The sequence below is a fragment of the Gopherus evgoodei genome, chromosome 7 (genome assembly GCF_007399415.2).
Source record: "Gopherus evgoodei ecotype Sinaloan lineage chromosome 7, rGopEvg1_v1.p, whole genome shotgun sequence".
Lineage (NCBI taxonomy): Eukaryota > Metazoa > Chordata > Testudines > Testudinidae > Gopherus > Gopherus evgoodei.
This window is the reverse complement of record NC_044328.1, coordinates 97,652,531-97,671,582: the sequence shown is the minus strand read 5'-3', so window position 1 is coordinate 97,671,582 and position 19,052 is coordinate 97,652,531. Positions and strand designations below refer to the sequence as shown.

The following is a 19,052-nucleotide window of genomic DNA, read 5'->3' as shown; positions in this document are numbered from 1 at the left end:
GATTACCTCACGCACCCTGTCTCTCTAATATCCTGGGATCGACATAGCTACAACACTGCACATGGGAATTACCTTGACTATCCCCACAGGCCTGGGCGCACATACAACCAGCTCCCGAAGGACTTTACAGGCCGTACCTGCTTTCTTATTTGGAACATTGGAGGTAACTGTATACACATGGCACTCACTGAAATGCAGCTGCCTTAGGAATGGGGATTATTTATACAGGATCCCTCATCCGGAGAAGTGATGCAGTCACTGCTGGAGTGTGGCACAGGGGGGCATTTACATAAAATCCCTCATCCAAAGCTGAGATGCAGTCACCTCTGGAGTGAGGTGCACAGGCTGTTCATACAGGGATCTCTCGCCTGGCACTAAGATACAACTGCCTCTGGGATGGGGCAGTTCATACAGAACTCTCTCATCCAGTGCTGAGATACACACGTCAGTGGGGTAAGGCACGGGGGCTATTTATTCAGGTATCCGTCACCTGGTGCTAGGATGCAGTCTCCTCTGGGGTGGGGCACAGAGGTTGTTCACACACAGATCCCTCACCCTAGTCCTGAGATACAGTAAGACCTACCAGGTGTCGCCAGCCAAAGGCAGTGAGGCAGATGCCAGGCACTGGGGTAGGGCATAGATGCCCCAGCACAGTGTGTGTGTGCGTGTGTGTGCGGGGGGGGGGGGGGACTGGATCTATTCCGGGCCCTGTGATCTGCAGCCAGGACTGGACTGGCTCTTTTTCCCCAGCCCCTTTGGGCACTCACCTGGCTCTCCACAGGGCACGAGAGGAGGATGCAGGCAGTGGCTGGGGGGGTCCTGCAGCAACAGCAGAGGGCTAAGAAGGGAGATCGCAGCCTGGCCCCTTTGTGTGGTTTCCCCTGCAAGGCACCGTGGGAAATATCCAGGCTCTCGCAAGTCGCAAAGCACCCTGGGGAAGGTAGTTCCTATGCGGCGGGGACTACAGAAGTGATGGTTGTTGGCTAAAGGAAAGGTGGTTGCTATGGGTCGAGTCCTTTCCAGGAAGCAGTTGCTATGGGGTGGGGGAGAGGTGATTTCTATTGGAGGGAGTGCCTGCTGCAGGGATGGCAGTTTCTAGTGGTGGGGGAGGCACCTAGGGTGGTGTCTATGGTGGGAGGGGCTTGGGGCACAGCTCCAGAGAAGGTGGTTTCGGTGTTTTGGGGGCAGTACTTTCTATTGGGGGCAGCTCTGGGAGAGGTGGTTTCTATCGAGAGGCTTTGGGGACCCCTCAGGGTCAGCACCCTATGGCTGTGCCTAAAGCCTTGTCACTGCATCATGGCCCCATCCCCACTTGGCTTGTTGGTGGCAGAGATCCCTCAACACTTGGCCCAGCAGCCAGGGTGTCTGCAGGAATGGAGGAGCTGACCCCAGCTGCATCTGCCCCACAGACACCTCTTCTGGGGGTTGGTAATTAACACCCACCCTGAGATGCACAGAGCAGTTCCCCTTGCTCGGAGCAATTAGCTCAGTCTCCCTGTAGTCTCAACCAGAGTCACTGCATCAGTTACACTGCTCCAAGCAATCGGCTCAGGTTTTCTGCAGATGCAGACAGTATCATTGGATTGATTAGACCCAAAGCAATTCTCTCTCTCAGGTCATTGTCTTGGGATCTCTACAGGCTCAGGCCATGTCTAAACTAATGATCTTACAGCAGCACAGCTGTATCGATGCAGCTGTGCTGCCAAAATATCTCCCGTGTAGCTGCTCTATGCTGACAGAAGAGCTCTCCTGTCGACATAATTAAACAACCCCCACCAAGCAGCAGTAGCTATGTAAGTGCCAACATAGCACTGTCCACAGCGGCACTTCTGTCCGTGTAACTTATGTCATTCAAAGGGATTTTTTTCCCCACACCCAAGTGACATAAGTTACAGTGACAAAAGCACTAGTGTAGACATAGCCTCAGGCAAGCCTCATGGCATTGGTTACACCTGGGCTTTCCCCCTCTTGGAGTGACTGGATGAGGCTCACTGAAGACTCAAGCAGGCACTGCTGCATCAGATTACATGTTCAAACTTTTCTCCCCACCCACAAGGGCTGGAAACTTTTTATTTGAAATGGATAGAGCCCTGCAAATCCACAGATATCTGCCGATCATTTTTGCAGATTGGATGCGGATACAGATTTTCTATCCGCACAGGACTCCACAAATGGAAGTTGAGACTCTGGTATCGTCATCAATCCAGACACTGGTGCCAGAACCTGGGCATGGGCCTATACTGCCTTAATCCAGCCCAGTACTACTCCAAACAGCAGCACATTATGGATGATTTTGCACTGTCATCTGGGAACCAAATGCATTCAGTTCCCACACTCCTGCATCGGGCAGTACAAACTGGTTGGTAGCTTCTGCCTGGGATGACCTCTTGGCACCAGAGGGCAGCACAGTGGCCCCATAGGCATTGTGTGACACCACTAGGGGAAAAGTCCACCACGTCTGCAGTATGACACTGCCCTTTGTTGAACTTAGATGCAATTCAACCTAAACCAAGGTTGACCCTGGGCTGGTGCAACTCATACCTCAATCTGCACATGACTGTAGGTTATGTCTGGAAGGAGGGCGGGTGCAATCAACACTGACCCCTGGCTAACATGCTAGACATGACCGCAGGCTGTAACTCTCCCAGCTACCTGATAGCTCCTCAGCTTTCCTGCTGCAGAGCTAAGTTGTAAAGTGAGAAATTCCTGCTCTCCTATAAAGATCTGTGTCATCTCCAGTGCGCTGCCCCCAGGGAGCCCATCTCCATCCCTAACCCAGACTGTGGTGAGTGTGATAGCCAGAAGGATCTTCACATATTTAATGGAGTGGGAGGAAGCAAGATTTGAAAACACAGGAGGGACATGAGAGGCATCTCTGACCCAGGATAGGAAAGTCATGGGGGGGGGGGCATAGTGCCCTCCTGAAATTTAATCCCCTAGACGTATAGGATGGCTGGGGAAGTAACACTAAGCCCCCACTTGCACAAGTGAATGGTGCAGAGTCCATGTCTCTACCTCCAAGTGCCAGCACAAAATCTGAGCTCCACAACCTTCCTCTGCATGGGGAAGCCCTCCCGCATAATCTGACTCCTTTACGCTGCATCTCATTCCCATGGGTATTGCCACAATGGAGCAGACGTGTGGGCCTATCTAGCCTGGTATCTCCTCTCTGCCAGCTACTTCAGAAGGTGCATGAATCCCCAGAGGTAGCACTGGGATAACTGGTGACCTTCTGACCCTCTTAGCTAAGGGTCAGCTCAGGCTCTGAAACAGGCACGCTTAGAGCCATTCACAAGCTCTTCTTTATTCTTCATTGTTTAATTTTAGTTATTCCCAATACTCCTAGAAGCATCGATCCCTTTTTGGAGTCTAATCAGCTCTCGCCCTCAGTGACATCTTGTGGCAACAAGTTTCCCAGACTAAGTGTGCAGCGAGATTGTACAAAGAAGTATTTCCTTTTTCCCACTTTTCAGTTTCCCTACAACCCTTGTTCTTGTACCATGAAATGAGCTGAACAGCAGCTTCCACCTACCTTCTCCAGTGCATCGTCTTTCACCATGTCCTAGCCTGTCTCCTCTCTAAAGATGAGCAACCGCAGTCTTTTCAATCTCTCTTAAGAAGAGATTTCCCCCTCCATTCTTGTCCCCCATCTCTAAAGCCAGTTGGATTCATACAGTTTGAGGCCAGAAAGGACTAGATCCTCACATCTATAACACGCCAGAAAATCTCAGCCAGCGATTCCTGGATCAGGCACCTCCCTTCTACCTGAACTATAGCATATCCTTTAGAAAGGCATCCTCTCTTAAGGCTTACTGTGTGAAATGATCAGAACTAAACACAGAATTTCAGAAGTGGGCAGCCTCCTGCATTGGGAAGGATGGTCCAGTGGTTCCGGCAGCAGCTGGGATCTCAGACCTATGTTCAATTTGCTGCTCCACTGCAGACTCACCTTGGGAAAGTTGCATAAAGCTCGTTCTGCCTTAGTTTCTTCCACTGTAACATGGGGACAATAGCACTGCCCTGCCTGCCGGGGTGTAACAATAACTTCGTTAAAAGAGTGAAATGTGCAGACACTACGGTAAGAGGGGCCTATTAGTACCTAAAATAGACATACAAAGTGGTTTTATTAATATCTTTAGTATTATCCTCCACTCCATTCTTCCCTACCATTTCCCACAAATGCCTTATTTAACCTAATCTTCTTTCCCCACCCCTCTCTATGAGGCTATCACCCATTCCTCAGGCATTTGCAGCCTCCCATTATGGCTTGGCTCAGAGGCTAGGACACGCTTTGAAATATATATATAAAAATATGTTCTCACTAGCTGAGAGCTCTTTAGGGCAAGGACTGTCTCTCACTATGGCTGTTGGAGTCTCCCGGGGTTACTCTAGTACCATTCTATTTCCTCGAGCCAGCTCCTGCATGACTGGTTCGGGCCCCTGCATGGATTGAAGTGAAAAGCTTGGCCTCGAAGCATAAACCTCTACTGTTCAAGCTGAACAATGAGGTTGCAGCAGACACAAATGCTCTGGGCCTTGCTGGGGGTAGGAGATGAACTCATCGGGGGCTAAGTTTTTTTTCCTGAAAGAAAGAACAGCCAGGGCCCTCTGTTGGAAATTTTTATTTTGCTGGAAAAGCCGTGGTCAAAACTCCACAACAGATTCTAACAGATAAGCTTCTACGCAAGCACTAGCTGCTTTGGAAACACCTCAGCCACAGTCTAGTCTCAGAGGAGGTGGGTTTGAACTGGGATTCAGATCAACTCCCAAGACAACAACAGCAAATAAATAAAGAGGAGACTTGGGATTCTCCATCCACAATGCTGAGAAGAGAAAGGAAATAATGACATGAACTCTATGAGCCAGTTACCTGGAAGACAGTGAATCCCCACCCCAACCCATGCAGAACCTGAGCCCAAACAGGGCCAATGTGGAGTTAGGGGAAGAAAGGAACTATGCTTGCAAGCGTGGGGAAGTGCTCAAGGACTGAAAAGTTAAGAAAAAAGAGATACAGTGGGTCCACAACTTTACTGAAACACAAGAACCTCCATTAAAAATAAACACACTAAAGGCAGCCAATACCCGTCGCAGGCAGCGGGATGGTGGGGGAAGTAGGACAAACTTTCTCGTGTAATGGGAGCCCGAGGGTCCGCCCGAGAATATGCTACCTGAAAGAAAGCACAATACAGTTTCAAAGGCTTATGTCAGAAGTAGCCACGGTGGCAAAAAGCCCAGAGATCTCATGCCCACCCCAAGCCCTCGTATTGTCCACACGCAAAAGCCATGCTGGTTTAAAGTTAGCTTTAAACTGGTGCAAAGCCCTGGGTGGATGCTTCTATTCTGAAGTACTTTAAGCCATACCATAACCAAGTCCATAACCAATTTACACTGAAATGAAATAAGCCTGGTTTAAAGCCCACCCACTTATCTTTCTTGCACTGGTTTCTGTCAAACAGTTTAAAAATCATGCCTTAAGTGAAAATTGGTGCAACTTTCTAGTGTAAATAGTGCTAAATCTCCACGGGAGTTAGCTCAACTTCACCGTAAGGTAGCTCAAAAAACAAAGGAGCACCTTGCCTAACACGAGACATGAAGTGTGATCCAGTTGATAGGGAACTAGACTGAGAAGGAGACCAGTGCTCTCTTCTCCTCTCTGGGTGAGGAGTAGTGGCTGGAGCAAGGAAGCACCTACAGAACTCCTGTTTCTATTCCTGGCTCTGCCACACACCTGGGCCAAGTCTTTTCTCCTCTCTGCACCCCTGATCCCCCATCCAACCTATTTAGACTGCAAGCTCTTCAGGGCAGGGACTCTCTTTGTCTGTGGAGAACTAAGAACAGTGGGGCTTTGATCTTAATTGGGGCTTCTACATGCCACCATAACACTAGGCTGACTGGGACAAATTACTAACACTTTAGCTTTATAGACACCGACGAATCTCCACAACAGCCCCTGGGTGGTAAGATGACAATAGTAAAGTGACTCAGAGCTTGTTATGTAGGGACACTTTGGAAAGTGAAGATGAATTAACTAATGGTGTGAATTTTAAGTGGATTAAACTGCATTGAGTCCTTGTGTGGATGTTCTTGTTCAGAATTAAAATAGCCTTACTTTGGTTAGCTTAACTCACTTCCAAAGTTAATTAAACTAAACTGAACTGAGGTGACTGTAGTTCTGAATAAGACTGTCCACACAAGGATTTAATGCAGTTTAACTAACCCACTTTAAAAGCTAATTCACAATTTTCTCAACTGTCCCGTGTAGACAAACCCTTAGTTTGCTATAGCTTAACCCTCACTACAGCCAACTAAGGACACTTCAATTCTGAATGAGTGTGTCCACATAAGGGTTTGATGTGCTTTTACTTCACACCTTCAGTTAATTAGTTTTAATTCCCCAAAATGTTCCCCTGTAGACAAGACCTCAGAGTTAGAGACAAGATTAGAACTCGGGCCTGCCTGCCTCCCAATGCTGCACTTCTTTCTCTAGTCTAGACCATACTGCCGCTGCCACAGGTTTCACCCGCAGAAGTCAAAGGAGCTACGTCTGCTTCTGACGGTGCAGCACTTAGTGCAAACATTCAGCAGTGGGTACAAGTTAGCCCAAGATTACTCTGAAGTCCCTGGAGTTTCATTTTAATGCTAAGTGAAGTCCGTTCTGTGCTCTCTCTCTGGTTCCCATTCAGCAAAGCATGTGCTTACATCCATCTCCATTCAGCAAGGTACATGCTTAAGTTCCATTGACTCAAAGCATGAGCTCAGTTTTAAGCATGTGGTTTACTGTCTGGCTTAACTAGGGCCACTAGCTACTATCATGTATATTCTACTGACAACAGGAGCCAAATGGCATTTTGGGAGGCCCTTTGCTCTTTCAATGACTTGGCAGCCAGAGTGCTGAGTAGAAGGTTATCAAACAGAATGAAGGAGTTAAAGTTTTAGCTAATCACTGCTTTGGGGTTTCATTGCCTCTAAGTGTCACTCCCTCTACTGGCTACCAGAGTCTTGGACAATGCCCAGTTTTGCACATCAAACACATTCTGCACAGAGCTGGTGCATTAACAATCTGCGATTCACAGCCAAATTCCCACCATTCCACCTGTGGAATACTTTATGGGCTTTTACAAGACAGAGAGGTGAAGCTGGTATAAGAGCTCATGTCAGAGGCAAAATGTATTTGTGGATTCAGGCACTCCATTGGTTGAACACAGTTGTCCACATTAATGTGAGTTGTTTTGCTCTGCTGTACTCAAAGATTCCTTCAAGCTAAAACAACACAGCACGAACTATCTGCTCTGATCACGGCTAAAACCTGAGGGAACTGAATCAAAAGTATAATTTTAGAAGGCTCTTGATATTCCAGAGCAGCATGTGCATTCTAGCAGTCGCACAAACTTGACAGCCCGGGTATGATGATGATTTATAAATATAAAGCCAGACGGGAGGACCATTAGTATATGTGCTACCACTCCCGTATAACACAGGTGAGAGAATGTCACTCAGTTCCCCAACTTTGAGCCCAATACTTCGTGTTTGAGTAAAGCACTTTCCAGAAAGACAGCCAGCCTGGACTGGAGGCTTCATGAGATGGAAAATGCACCACTTCCCTTGGGAGTTTATTCCAATAGTTAATCAACCTCACTGTGTAAAATTTGTGCCTCATTTCTAATTTGAGTATATCTGGTTTTAACTCTCAGCCACTGGTTCTTGTTCTGACTGTCCCTGCTAGATGTAAAAGCCCATTAGTAGCCAGGATTTTCTCCACATGAAGACACTTATACACTGTAATCAAGTCACGTGTTGAGCAGGCCCTGGTTTGGGCAGACATAAGGGATGGGACTAGGATGACAGAAAAGGCAGCAGAAAGCTCCCAGAATTTTCTTTCCATTTGTGATTTCTGCCACTGCCCCCAAATTTAGGGGTAAAGAGTGAAGGTCAAAAGAAGCCAGGCGATGAAAGGGGCAAGGGAGACAGGAGAAGATAAGCAGGACTTGGGAAACAGACCCCTAAAACCTGCAATCCCAAGACAGGAGTTTGGAGCAGGGCAAAAGGTCAGGCCAGAGAGGCTGATTTATGAAGACATGGTCAGGATGGACAGCATAGCTATGCACCTGTGAGAAGAACCACCACCACCAGTGTGTCCATGGCATTGGAAGGGCCCTGGACAACACCGAGTGTCAGCAGAGTATCTGAAAGCTGTGGTGGCAATGGGGGCGAGAGATGGTTCAGAGTTACACAAAGGGGAATTAGTCAGGAGTAATAGGATGGAGTTAAAGGAAATAGCAGGCAAAAAAATGAGGGATAATATCCCAAGAGAAGCAGGAATCCAGGTGTTTGAGTTACTTGAAACTGGACAAGACATAAACCCTGAGAACACTCCTGAGTTACAGTTGGTGCCAGGGTGAACTTGCTTCCTGTTTTAAAGCTTTGCTTTGCAACCACAAGGCCTAACAACTTAAGTAAGCAGAGTCTCACACAATCACGACTGCTGGGGCTTTAACACCAACTATTGTGAGACTTGTGATACATTTGTGAGAGTCAGCAATACAGAGGTTCCTGCCCATGTGAAATGTACTTTTAAGATTAAAGCTGACAGACTTTTTAAAAATTGGAGTTTACCTCTGTTGCATTTCACTGAAACAATGAAAACAGACTGGTTAACTAGACTTTGTTTAGTCTGTATCTACTGGCTCTCAGAAGCTGCAAAGAAGGTAGGGAAAGATTTCTTTCATAAATCTTACTGGAATTTTAAAACAACAAACATCTCTACTGACCTTAGCATTTTATAGGTTTTTATGCCACAGGACCTCCTGTAGTCAGACCTAATCGGGCCTCCTGTACAACAGGCCAGAGAATTTCATCCTATCATGCCTGGATCATGTTCAACATATTGCAGTTGAGCTGAAGTGTGGCTTTTAGAAAAATCTATAACCGATTTAAAGATTTCAAGCAATGGAGAACTGCAAAGGCTTGTTTTAAAATTAAGAAGTGTTGGGGCCAAATCTGACTGACACTGTCGTTTCAAATGTTGTTCAGGGACAGAAAAAAGGGGGAAAAAGTGTCTATTTCCCCTAAGTGCTGTTTTATAAAGCCCTTAAACAGGAGGATTAAAATCTCTGCCAGTTTTAGAGTATGCTGAAAGGTTAGCAGCATTTCCACGGTAGAAATAAGTGTGCAAAATATAATTCTATCCTCTTCTCAAGAAAAAATTGCTGGGTGATTACAAGGCCTATAAAAACGGCACATGGACAACAATTCAAATCCAGCAAGGAGATATGGATCTTGTCAGCTTTTCAACAGGGGAAACAGTGACATATTCCTTACTGACCTAGAGCCATTCTAGTAAAAGACTGATAAATATAGCTTTACATCTGGGGTTGCTTTAAAGTCCAGATTTAGACCCTGCGCTAAAATACCAAAGCAAGGTTGACACTGACCCCATACCAACTGTCTGAGTGCATACTACCTATCTCAAATCATCTTCATTCAAAAACATGATGAATAAGTTAGGACAGGACAAAAGAGCTGGGGCCACTCAACACTGGTGATAGGGTTTATTCTAAAAGACTCCATGCCCGTTCCATGTGAATGCACAGTTTTTCTGGCTGCTTCACAATATAGGCAGTTCACTGAAGTGCAAGTACTCCATTAATGTGATAAAGGTGTCAGGCTTTTACAAGCAACACTAACAATATGCTTTCACTGGGCTAATGTTGGTAGATCACAGACAGATGCTGATGGAAACCCTGGTAAATCTTAACTGTGCATCAAGCCCAATTTATACTCCTGCAGCACATACGTCCTGCCACTCACAAAGCTCTCACCTCCGACTCAAAACGCAGAGTACCGCGCCCTGTCTGCGTATGACTCCCGCTCGAACCGCTGAACATCGTAGAGGGAAGCCCGAGCGACCGACGAGACTGGAGACAGCTGACAACGTTCGTAAGCGTATGCCTCTCCGATGGTGGTGGCCGCGGTTGCCGTGCGACGCAGGGGGCTTCTATCCCGGGTGTAATAGGTGGAGGACGCGGCTGCCGCAGCAGCAGTTGCAGCTGCAGCGACTGCTGCTGCTGCTCCCGGGGTTGGCAGCAGCGCTCTATCGTAAGGGTCTAGGGTAGCAGTGAGGCGATTGGCCATGGCTGTGGTGGCGGCCATGGCTGTGGTGGCGGCCATGGCTGTGGTTTGTACTTGGGAGTATTGCGCATACTGCGAATACTGGGCCATTGTTTGCTCTGCATAGGCGTCGTATGCAGATGCCGTAGCATAGGGCCTCACGCGATATCTTTTGTAGTAGTCGACCATTGCTCCATACCCATCATCGTAATACATGGTCTCCCCATAGCCCGCGGGGTAGGGAGTGCGCACCGCTCCGTACTGCTCATTATAGGTTTCGGTAAAGTCAGGCACTTGCCCCGTGCGATCTACCGGACACTCTTTAGACCAGTGCCCTTCTTTCCCGCACCGATAGCAGCCGCTCTTGTCTCCCATCCCAGGTATCGTCCGAAGCCGACTGGTGGACAACTGCACGCGCATCCGCTTGCCTTTAAGAAACAGACGCAAGAATGGTTGCTATAATAAACTGACGCCACATGGAAAACGGCAAGATTTGCAGTGTGCGAGAACCAAGTAACTCAACCATCTCGTTCCCTCAGCAGCCAATCAAAACCTAGCCTTTCCACAACCTTCTGCAGCACTCACAATGGGAAGGAATCCCGATTGGCCGAGGTTAATGGTTTTACAGTAAGAATCATACCATGAATAAAAAGCAAACTTCTCCTGAAAAGTAACATTTGAGTAGCATTAAGGCCTGTTTCAGGAAGGTACTTAGGCTCTGACCCAGGTAGCTTCTTGACAGATGTGAACCTTTAGCCCTGTGAGGCTATTCATGTGCTTAAAGTTACACATTTCCCTAGTTCCTATCTTGATCCGGACTCAAGTCTGCTCCAACACCAGACTATCAACTCCTTCCTCACACTGGTGAGCAGCTACATATATATCTAGGGACCGATACGGCCCCTGTAGGGTCTGAGCGCTTCACAAGCATTAGCATCTTTACATCACCACTGTAAGGTAGGGTGTGGTGTCATCACTGTATACGGACTGAGGCATAGGGTACATGAAGTGACTTTCCCAGGGTCACATGAGGAGTCTGTGGCTGAGTCAGGGACTGAACCCAAGGCTCCCAATTCTCAAGCCAGAGGCCTATTAGGCCGTCCTTGCTACGTTGGGGAAATCACTGGGTCTTCTCTCATGCGTAAGTGCTCCTCAAGGTGACTATGCAATTCATAACCTGGCTCTAGACAATTCTTTAATCCAGTCTCTGCCTTTTGAGATAGGGAGGTAACTATAGGGGATATCAGGCTTAAGAGTGGGTTTCCAGACCCTTAAGTTAGCTTTCACACACTCCGGAGAGTACTCCTTCCCTCGCCCCCATAGAGTTTACAAGGCCATGTGGCCTATTACAGTAACTCATGCTGCAGCTCACTCTCTCTAGGCCTGTATGCTACAGCTTTGGCTGTGCGGAACCTCAGTTCTATGCAATGCACTTTCAGTTAATCAAGCCAATTGTCGCTTGTACAGAGCTTTTCTTTTTGGAGAGGCTGCGCTCCTGAACCCTACCTAGCATCATCAGGGTCTGACAAGAGAAAACCTATGCAACAGAAAAAAACTGAACAATATACTATTATCTCTACACTCAACTGGCCTAGTTCAGCAGCCAGACCCCACAAGCACAAAACTCAGATGAGTCAGCAGCTGCGTTCTGCACTCAGGAGGTTGGGATTTTCAATATGCTCAGTTCCTAGCTAAAGAAGAAGGCAGCTGGGAGTCTAATTCCTCTGGGCTCCTTTGAAAATCCCAGTCAACATGGCTAAACAATTGGGCTCAAAGTCCAACTTCTCCAAGAGGTAATATCAGATAGAGGGGTGGAGCAAAAGCTGCCTGCTCAGCTCCCCCAAGGTGGATTGGAATAATGGTAGCCAAGGGCAGCATGCAGCACTGGGACCAGCAAGTTGTATCAGAAGAAATAAAACCCTCTGAAAGCGAACAAGGATAGGGTAATCATGATAACACTACTTGCAACACAGTCCCAATGACTTTATGGGAGACTGGATTCAGAGTACAGGATACACAAGGCAAAGAGCGTGACAGCAACTGGGGGAAGGTCAAGAACCGCAGTCTGGTATGGAGGAATGGATTCTGATCCAGGTACAGTCGTATGCCATCTAGCCTCCCACCTAGCTTACAGCTCAGATCAGTTATTTGAAGACAAAGCTACTCTTACAGGTTAACTGAACTAAGAATTAAAAGCCCTCTCCTCTACTGCTGAAGAACTCATCATAAGAGCTATATGTTCTCCTTTGAATTTTCAGTTGGGCTTTTTGTGCGGCAGTTAAATCTCAGTGTGGATTTCTGTCTGGATGGCCAGTCATATAACACCCAGAAAAAGCAGCATCTGGTCACCTTGTGGCCACTTAAACATTGAGGAATGTTTTTAAAAAAAAAAAAAAGATTTTCAAAAAGAAACATTTGACTAATTACCCTCCAGCAATTTTAAGAAGCTGAACTACCATCACAGTGACAAGGAGGCACTATGGGTCTAGTGGGCAGACTGGCAATAAGGAGATCTGAGCTCTGTTCCCAGCTCTTCTACTGACTGGCTGGGTGACCCCAGGCAAGTCCCTTCCTTCTTTTCCACCTTTTGGCTATTCAGGGCAGACACTGTGACTTGCAATGTTTGTACAATGTCTAGCAAAATATGGCCATGATCTGAATAGGGATCTCTATGTGCTACTGTAATACAAATAACTGTGGTGGTCTTTTGAATTTCTAAAGACAGAGTGTTGTAGGCTGAGCACAGCTGGCCATCTAGCAGGGAAAGTGGGTCATATCATGAAATCATGGCTGATGAAAAGCTATACATTTGGAGAAGACAATGTGAGAGTGTTACCAACACATCTCTGGCTCCTCAGAGACTGTTTTTGGGAAAGGCGACATCTATCTTCCTAATACCATGATGCCAAAATTAGCTTCTCGGATTAAGTGGATTTCTATCTGACAGAGAAAACAAGCATATTCTAATGCAGGGGTTGGCAACCCTTTCAGAAGTGGTGTGCCCAGTCTTCTTTTATTCACTCTTAATTTAAGGTTCTGTGTGCCAGTAATACATTTTAACGTTTTTAAAGGTCTCTTTCTATAAGTCTATAATATACAACTAAACTATTGTTGTATGTAAAGTAAATAAGGTTTTTTAAAATGTTTAAGAAGCTTCATTTAAAATGAAATTAAAATGCAGAGGTCCCGGACCGGTGGCCAGGACAAAGGCAGTGAGAGTGCCACTGAAAATCAGCTTGTGTGCCGCCTTCGGCACGTGTGCCATAGGTTGCCTACCCCTGTTCTAATGTATAGAGCAGAGCCATCGAACAGTACCCAGCACAACCCCAATTGGGACCTTGAGCACTATCACAATATGAAGTTAGTACTAATGGCATCTGTCCCACGAATCAAGGGGCCTGTGTATTGTTTAACAATATCTAAGTCTTCAGTGGAGCTTTCTGTTACTTCACCTCATTTGTAAGTAACAATATTCCTACTATTCAGAGGGAGAAAGCAGCACAGAAAGGAGAAGAGACTTGCCCCAGGTCATGCAGCTGAGCTGGGAATAGAACCCAGGTGTCCTGTTTCCCAGCACAGTGTCCTAGTACGGGACCACTCCAACAGCCCGAATGGATCTGCCCAAGAACGTGAATGAAAATGGTTCTGGTGGTCCAATATCCACATCAGTATACACTGGCTGCTAGATTCTGGTGCCTCTAGAAAAGAGGTTCTCGATCTGGGGATAGCCAACAGGTTTCAGGGTGTCACAGTCATACTGCCATCCCACATCACTGACTGGGAGGGGGGTTCTGATCTGGAAGAGGTTGAGAACTACTCCTCCATGACACTTGGAAAAAAACACTATAGTACCAACTGGACACCGACCACCTCTTTCAGGTAGCACGCTTAGTGCTAAGCTACAATACCTCTTACCAACAGACCAAGCCTCCAACATATTAAGCCTGAAAAGGTGGTAAGATTTACTGCTTAACTTCCTACAGGTGTACTTGCGGGGGTGGGGGGTGAAGAGAATCGTGTAAGTGAGGAATTCACACCCAAAAGTCTCTAACCGCTGCACCAGCAGACGCTAAATACAGACGTTCCAGGGGACACTTATGAAATTGCAGAGAGATTCAAACCTACCAAGCATAGATAAGTGCCCACCCTCTTCCTTTGCTCATGCAAGCAGGTGACAAAGTGGAATGCTGTTCTACCCAGTAGGCGCAAAAGGATTAACACGACTCCTGGAAGAGTGGAGGAGACAGGAGGGGTGTGTGTGTGTCACTTTGCTCTCTGGGTAGAACAATAAGAGTCATTAAAGAATTGGCTGAAACTGATCCAAATCAGGAGGGCCCAGCAAGACAATGATTCCCCAACAACTGAAGAACCATCACCTAACAGCGGGAAACCCCTGCAGGAGCAGCATGTGAACGGAGCTGGAGAACAAGATGCCAGGGAACTAGAATAAGGGCTGCCCTTTCGGAGGTCTAAAGGGCTGCCCTGCGGGGAGGGAGAGGAATGGAATCCATTGCAGCTTGGCTGGCTCATCATGGCATTGGCTTCGCCAGGATGGACTATAGCTTAACTTCTGCCTCACTTTGCTGATCCAAGACTTTTCAGATTCTGTAGCCAGATGACTACCAGATGGTTACTTTGTTTTAAAAAGGCTGCCTGTGTCGCTGTGAATACTCTCAGAAAGCACTGTGCCCTGAAGAGTTACAGTACAAACCTCCTGTAGGAGTCAGGATTGGCTGGATTCACTAAAAGGAGGCAGAGAGAGAGAGAGGGAGAGCAGGTTTGCAGTGCCAAAAGCCTGGTCTCAGTCATGGAAGCCACAGGCTTGCCCCTGTGGAACTCTGTGGGTCCTGGCACATTAAAGGGGTCACTCCCAGGAAACTGGTAACGGGGTGGCACAGATCAGACCCTGTGACTCCATGACAAAATGCAGTGGAGTTTTCTTCTAGTAAGTAGTGTTGAGAATCAGCACTATGGGCAATTCTACTTTATGTGTTTATTGCTCTTTCGGTATTGCTAGGCACAAGCAGAGTCTGGCTCAACCCAAATCATGAAATGGTTTAGAAAGAACCATGTAATTTTAAATCTAATACATTTTGGGTTCCTTTTACTAATCTTCTGGTTGGAGCCGTTAGGATTCAAATTGTGAAGCTTTTCTGTCACTAGGATGGCTACAATGGGATGGGGGACCCTGGTCTTGGAGGACACCCATAGGCTGGTAGGCTTGACAGCAGCAGGTATTCTTCTGCCTGAGCCTGCTGGCTTTGATGCGGAATGCTCCCCCTCCTACAAGAACATGATGGTTCTGTCCCCCACAGTCTGAACAATGGCACTTTGCCTGCTGACAGCCTGTGCTCATGGGTAGAAGCCCCTGAGCACTCCAATGGAGCTGCAGAAGATAGCCCTAGGTGAACAGCTGGCCAGGCCACCTGTGGGCTGCAGCACTAGAAAGAAGGGCCAATTGCTTTGTGAAGTTACTGGCAGCTTGTTAGGGAAGTAGGCAGCCAGCTAAAGACTTATAGCAGAAAAGAGGCAGGATACCACAGGCCACGTGGGGGAAGGAGGACAGCAAAGAAAAACTCTCTCATAGAAATAATAGAAATGTAGCACTCAAAAGGACCTTGACAGGTCATCTACTCCAGGCCCCTGCACTGAAGCAGGACTAAGTATCATCTGGACCATCCATGATAGGTGTGCCCCATATCTATTCTTAAAAACTCCCATTGATGGAAGTTCCACTATGTCCCTAGGTAATTTGTTCCAGTGCTTAACTACCCTGAAAATCAGGAAGTTTTTCCTAATGTCTACAAAGTAAATATCCCCTATTGCAATTAATAGCCATGGAAAGGCCTGAAGAAGCTGGAGATAGATGAGCTGAGGATATGTGCCTCAGACAGTCTCTTAAAACACCAGGAGGACTGTGTGAAGATACTTGGTTTTTCACTGACACAAAAGCCAAGCTATCTGATCATAGACAGAAGCAGCCATGCATGTACCAGGAAGGACCTGCAAATATCCCTTGACTCCATGGCACTTACTATGCCACAGGTGTCTCTTTCAGACCCATCTTCGATCAGCCCAATAAATCCAGAGCAAATTATGCACCAAAGACATTCTACTCTGAAGCAAGAAAGAGCAAGCACCATCCTTTGTCAAGTCACAATGAGGGACAGTGCAAAATCAAGAAAGGTTACATATTTTCTGAATAAATGCTATTCTTCCCACCACCACTCCCACTCCACAAATGCTACCCACTTACCAACCCCGCTCCAGAAAATATTTCCTTGAGGAGCTTCAAATTCTAATGAGAACTCACTGACATCATACCTGGCCCTGCGCAAAACAAGACCACCCTTTTGGAAAACTCACATTAAACTTGAAAATCCCCAAAAGCAGCTACTAGGGAGGTGGCATTGAGAAGATGCTTCTGCTTTTTGAAGGACTTTGCATTTATTTAAAAAACTCACTCATAAACCCTCCTCTAACTACTATTTTACCCAAATTAGAACAACATCAGGTAGCTCAAGCCAAGGACTCTGGCTGGGCTAAAAATGGCTTTACAAAACCCCAGAGGAAACATTTATACTACATTTTAGTGGAAAGTGTGTTTGGATTTGACCATCATAGATTAAGGCCTGAAGGGACCATTCTGACCACCAAGCCTGACCTCCTGCCTAACAGAGGCCACAGAACTTCACCCAGTCATCCCTGCATCCAGCCCAGAGGTTCTGTTTGAGCTCTAGCATTAACTTTTAGAAAGACATCAAGTCTTGATTTAAAGACTTAAAATTCAAGGTCCAAAAGTTTGCTCTTCCACCTCAAGAGCTTCTCCAGCATTAGAACTCAGAATCTCTGGTACGGTCCATAACAGCATAACTGTAGGCCAGTCATTCCTCTCAGAAGGGCCTGCTCCTGTCCCATTTAAGCCGATATTTTGGTCTTGATTTCAGTGATCAGGCCAGCATCTGTAGCACCAACATAGGCTAGTCCATGGGTTCTTGCAACAAGTTTTTTTGGTGGCCTCAGGTCACCAACTCTCACTGGTGCCCACACTGACCCTTTTTTCCCTAAAATACGTAATTAACTTTAGAAAAAGCAATTAAATATGCACAGATATACATTACAGTGATTTGAATGTGTATTTGTAGGTTTTTTTGGCAGACTCAACAACAAAAACAATGCTGCCTACCCCTTTGGCTGCCCCATTCAAGGCTTAATGGGTCCTGGGGCTTGCTGTGAAAAGTGATATTTGTTAATATCACAGCAAACTTAGTATCATTTTTCATAGCCTCCCAGGTAGCTAAGTGCTATTAACAAACATACAGGTATTACTTTTCAGATAGCTAGTAAATAAGCTGTGAAAAATGGTATTTACATGTTTGTTAGTATCACTTTTCTCGGCAAGCCCCAGGACCCAGTAAGCCCTGGATGGAGGGTGAGGGGGAAAGGGAGAGGCAGCAAGGACCAGTGGCGATGATGGGATGGATGTGGGGCTGGGGCCCCAAGGCTGTGGGGTGGGGAGAATGGATGAGAGGCCAGTAAGGCAGCAGAGTCCTCGGCGGGCGGGGGGGATGGATACAGGGTTCTGGGAGGCAGTAGGGGCCACGGGTGATGGAAGTGGATTATAAGCCCCACTGCTGAGAGTCCAGAGCCAGGACCTGGAGTCTTCTGCCATGCGGCCAGGGCTGGGGCTCAGTGCCCAAGGCCAGAACTCAGAACTGGGGGGACAGGAACTGAATGGCTGGAGCCAAGGATTGGAGCCTGCTGCCGTGCAGCCGGAGCTGTGGGTCAGTGCCCATGGTTAGTGCCTGCTGCCGCATGGCTAGAGCCCAGAGCTGGGAATGCATGGCTTGAGCCAGGAGTCAGCACTCGCTGCTGTGCAGCCAGGGGTCTGCAGCCGGGGCCATCTCCCACTACTGCGTGGCTTGAATCTGGAAATAGAGCTGTGGGTCAGCACCTGGTGACGTGCAGCTGGGGCAGGGGATCAGCACCAGAGGCTAGGGCTGCATGGCTGGAGCCCAGGGCCACCGCCTGCCACTGCACGGCCAGAACTGGGGTTGAGAGGACGACAGAAGCTCCACGTCTGGAGCCAGGAGCCAATGCCTGCTGCCACACAGCTGGAACCAGGGGCTGGAGGCTGAAGCCCCACAGCTGGCAGCATGGCCAGAGCCACGGGAGCGGGGGGCTTCAGTACCCGCTGCACTGCGGTTGGAGCCCAGGGCTGCATAGTCAGGGTCCTGAAGTTCCACCAGTGCAGCCTGCCACACAAACCTCTTCCCCCCCAAGGTGGGTCAAGAACTCACCTTGCTCCTGCAGCGTTGTGCACCACCTCTCTCCAGAAGCGGTGCAGGGCCAGGAACAACAAGGAGGGAGGAGGAGGTGCTGATGCTTTGCCCCCCCATCAGTAGCTTAGCTAGTGGCAGAGCAGAGCAGCCGCCACTCTCCCACTGAGCACAAGTGGTGCTTTTAAAATTTCTTGGTACCTTTTTAATTTTTACTCACCCGGCAGTGCTCTGAGTCTTCAGCAGCACTTCGGCTACAGGCCCTTCACCAGCTCCGAGTGTCTTCGGTGGCACTGAAGGGCCCGCCGTCAAAATGCCGCCGAAGACCCGCAGAGCAAGTGAAGGTCCCGCCACCGAGATGCTGCTGAAGACCCAGAGCGCTGCCCCCTCAGTAAAAAGTGCCATCAGGTGAGTAAAAGCGCCGCAGCAGGTGGCACCTTTTATTGGGATCACTCCCCCTGTTCCCTCCACCTTGCTACGCCACTGCCCCCCATTACCACCCAGGAGGCTGTCATGGCCACACAAAAAGCCCCTGGTGGCCACATTTGAGAAACGTTGGGCTAGTCTATTTTCATTGTCCAAAAGCAAACAGAATGAGTACTGGTAGTAAAGGGGATTCATGTGCCCAGCAATCCCATGGTTAGTAAGATACAAGGCATAAAGGGA

At 47.7% G+C, this 19,052-nt stretch overlaps 1 protein-coding gene across 7 annotated transcripts in view; it reads right to left on the bottom strand.

Annotated features, from left to right (window-relative positions):
- Positions 1-19,052, bottom strand: part of LOC115655326 (RNA-binding protein 4B-like) — a 30,544-nt gene that overhangs the window by 8,692 nt on the left and 2,800 nt on the right. The window contains exons 3-4 of one of the 7 annotated variants that reach the window (XM_030570658.1): positions 9,819-10,535; positions 5,081-5,168 (exon numbers count right to left, since the gene is read on the bottom strand). The exons of 3 other annotated variants lie outside the window; for them this stretch is intronic. In XM_030570658.1, the coding sequence (XP_030426518.1) occupies positions 9,826-10,535 (710 nt within the window). In that variant the 3' untranslated portion in view covers positions 5,081-5,168; positions 9,819-9,825. Of the gene's footprint in view, positions 1-767; positions 1,660-4,606; positions 5,169-9,818; positions 10,536-19,052 lie in introns of those variants that run through there. 3 more of the 7 variants (XM_030570655.1, XM_030570654.1, XM_030570659.1) reach the window with 3 other exon arrangements.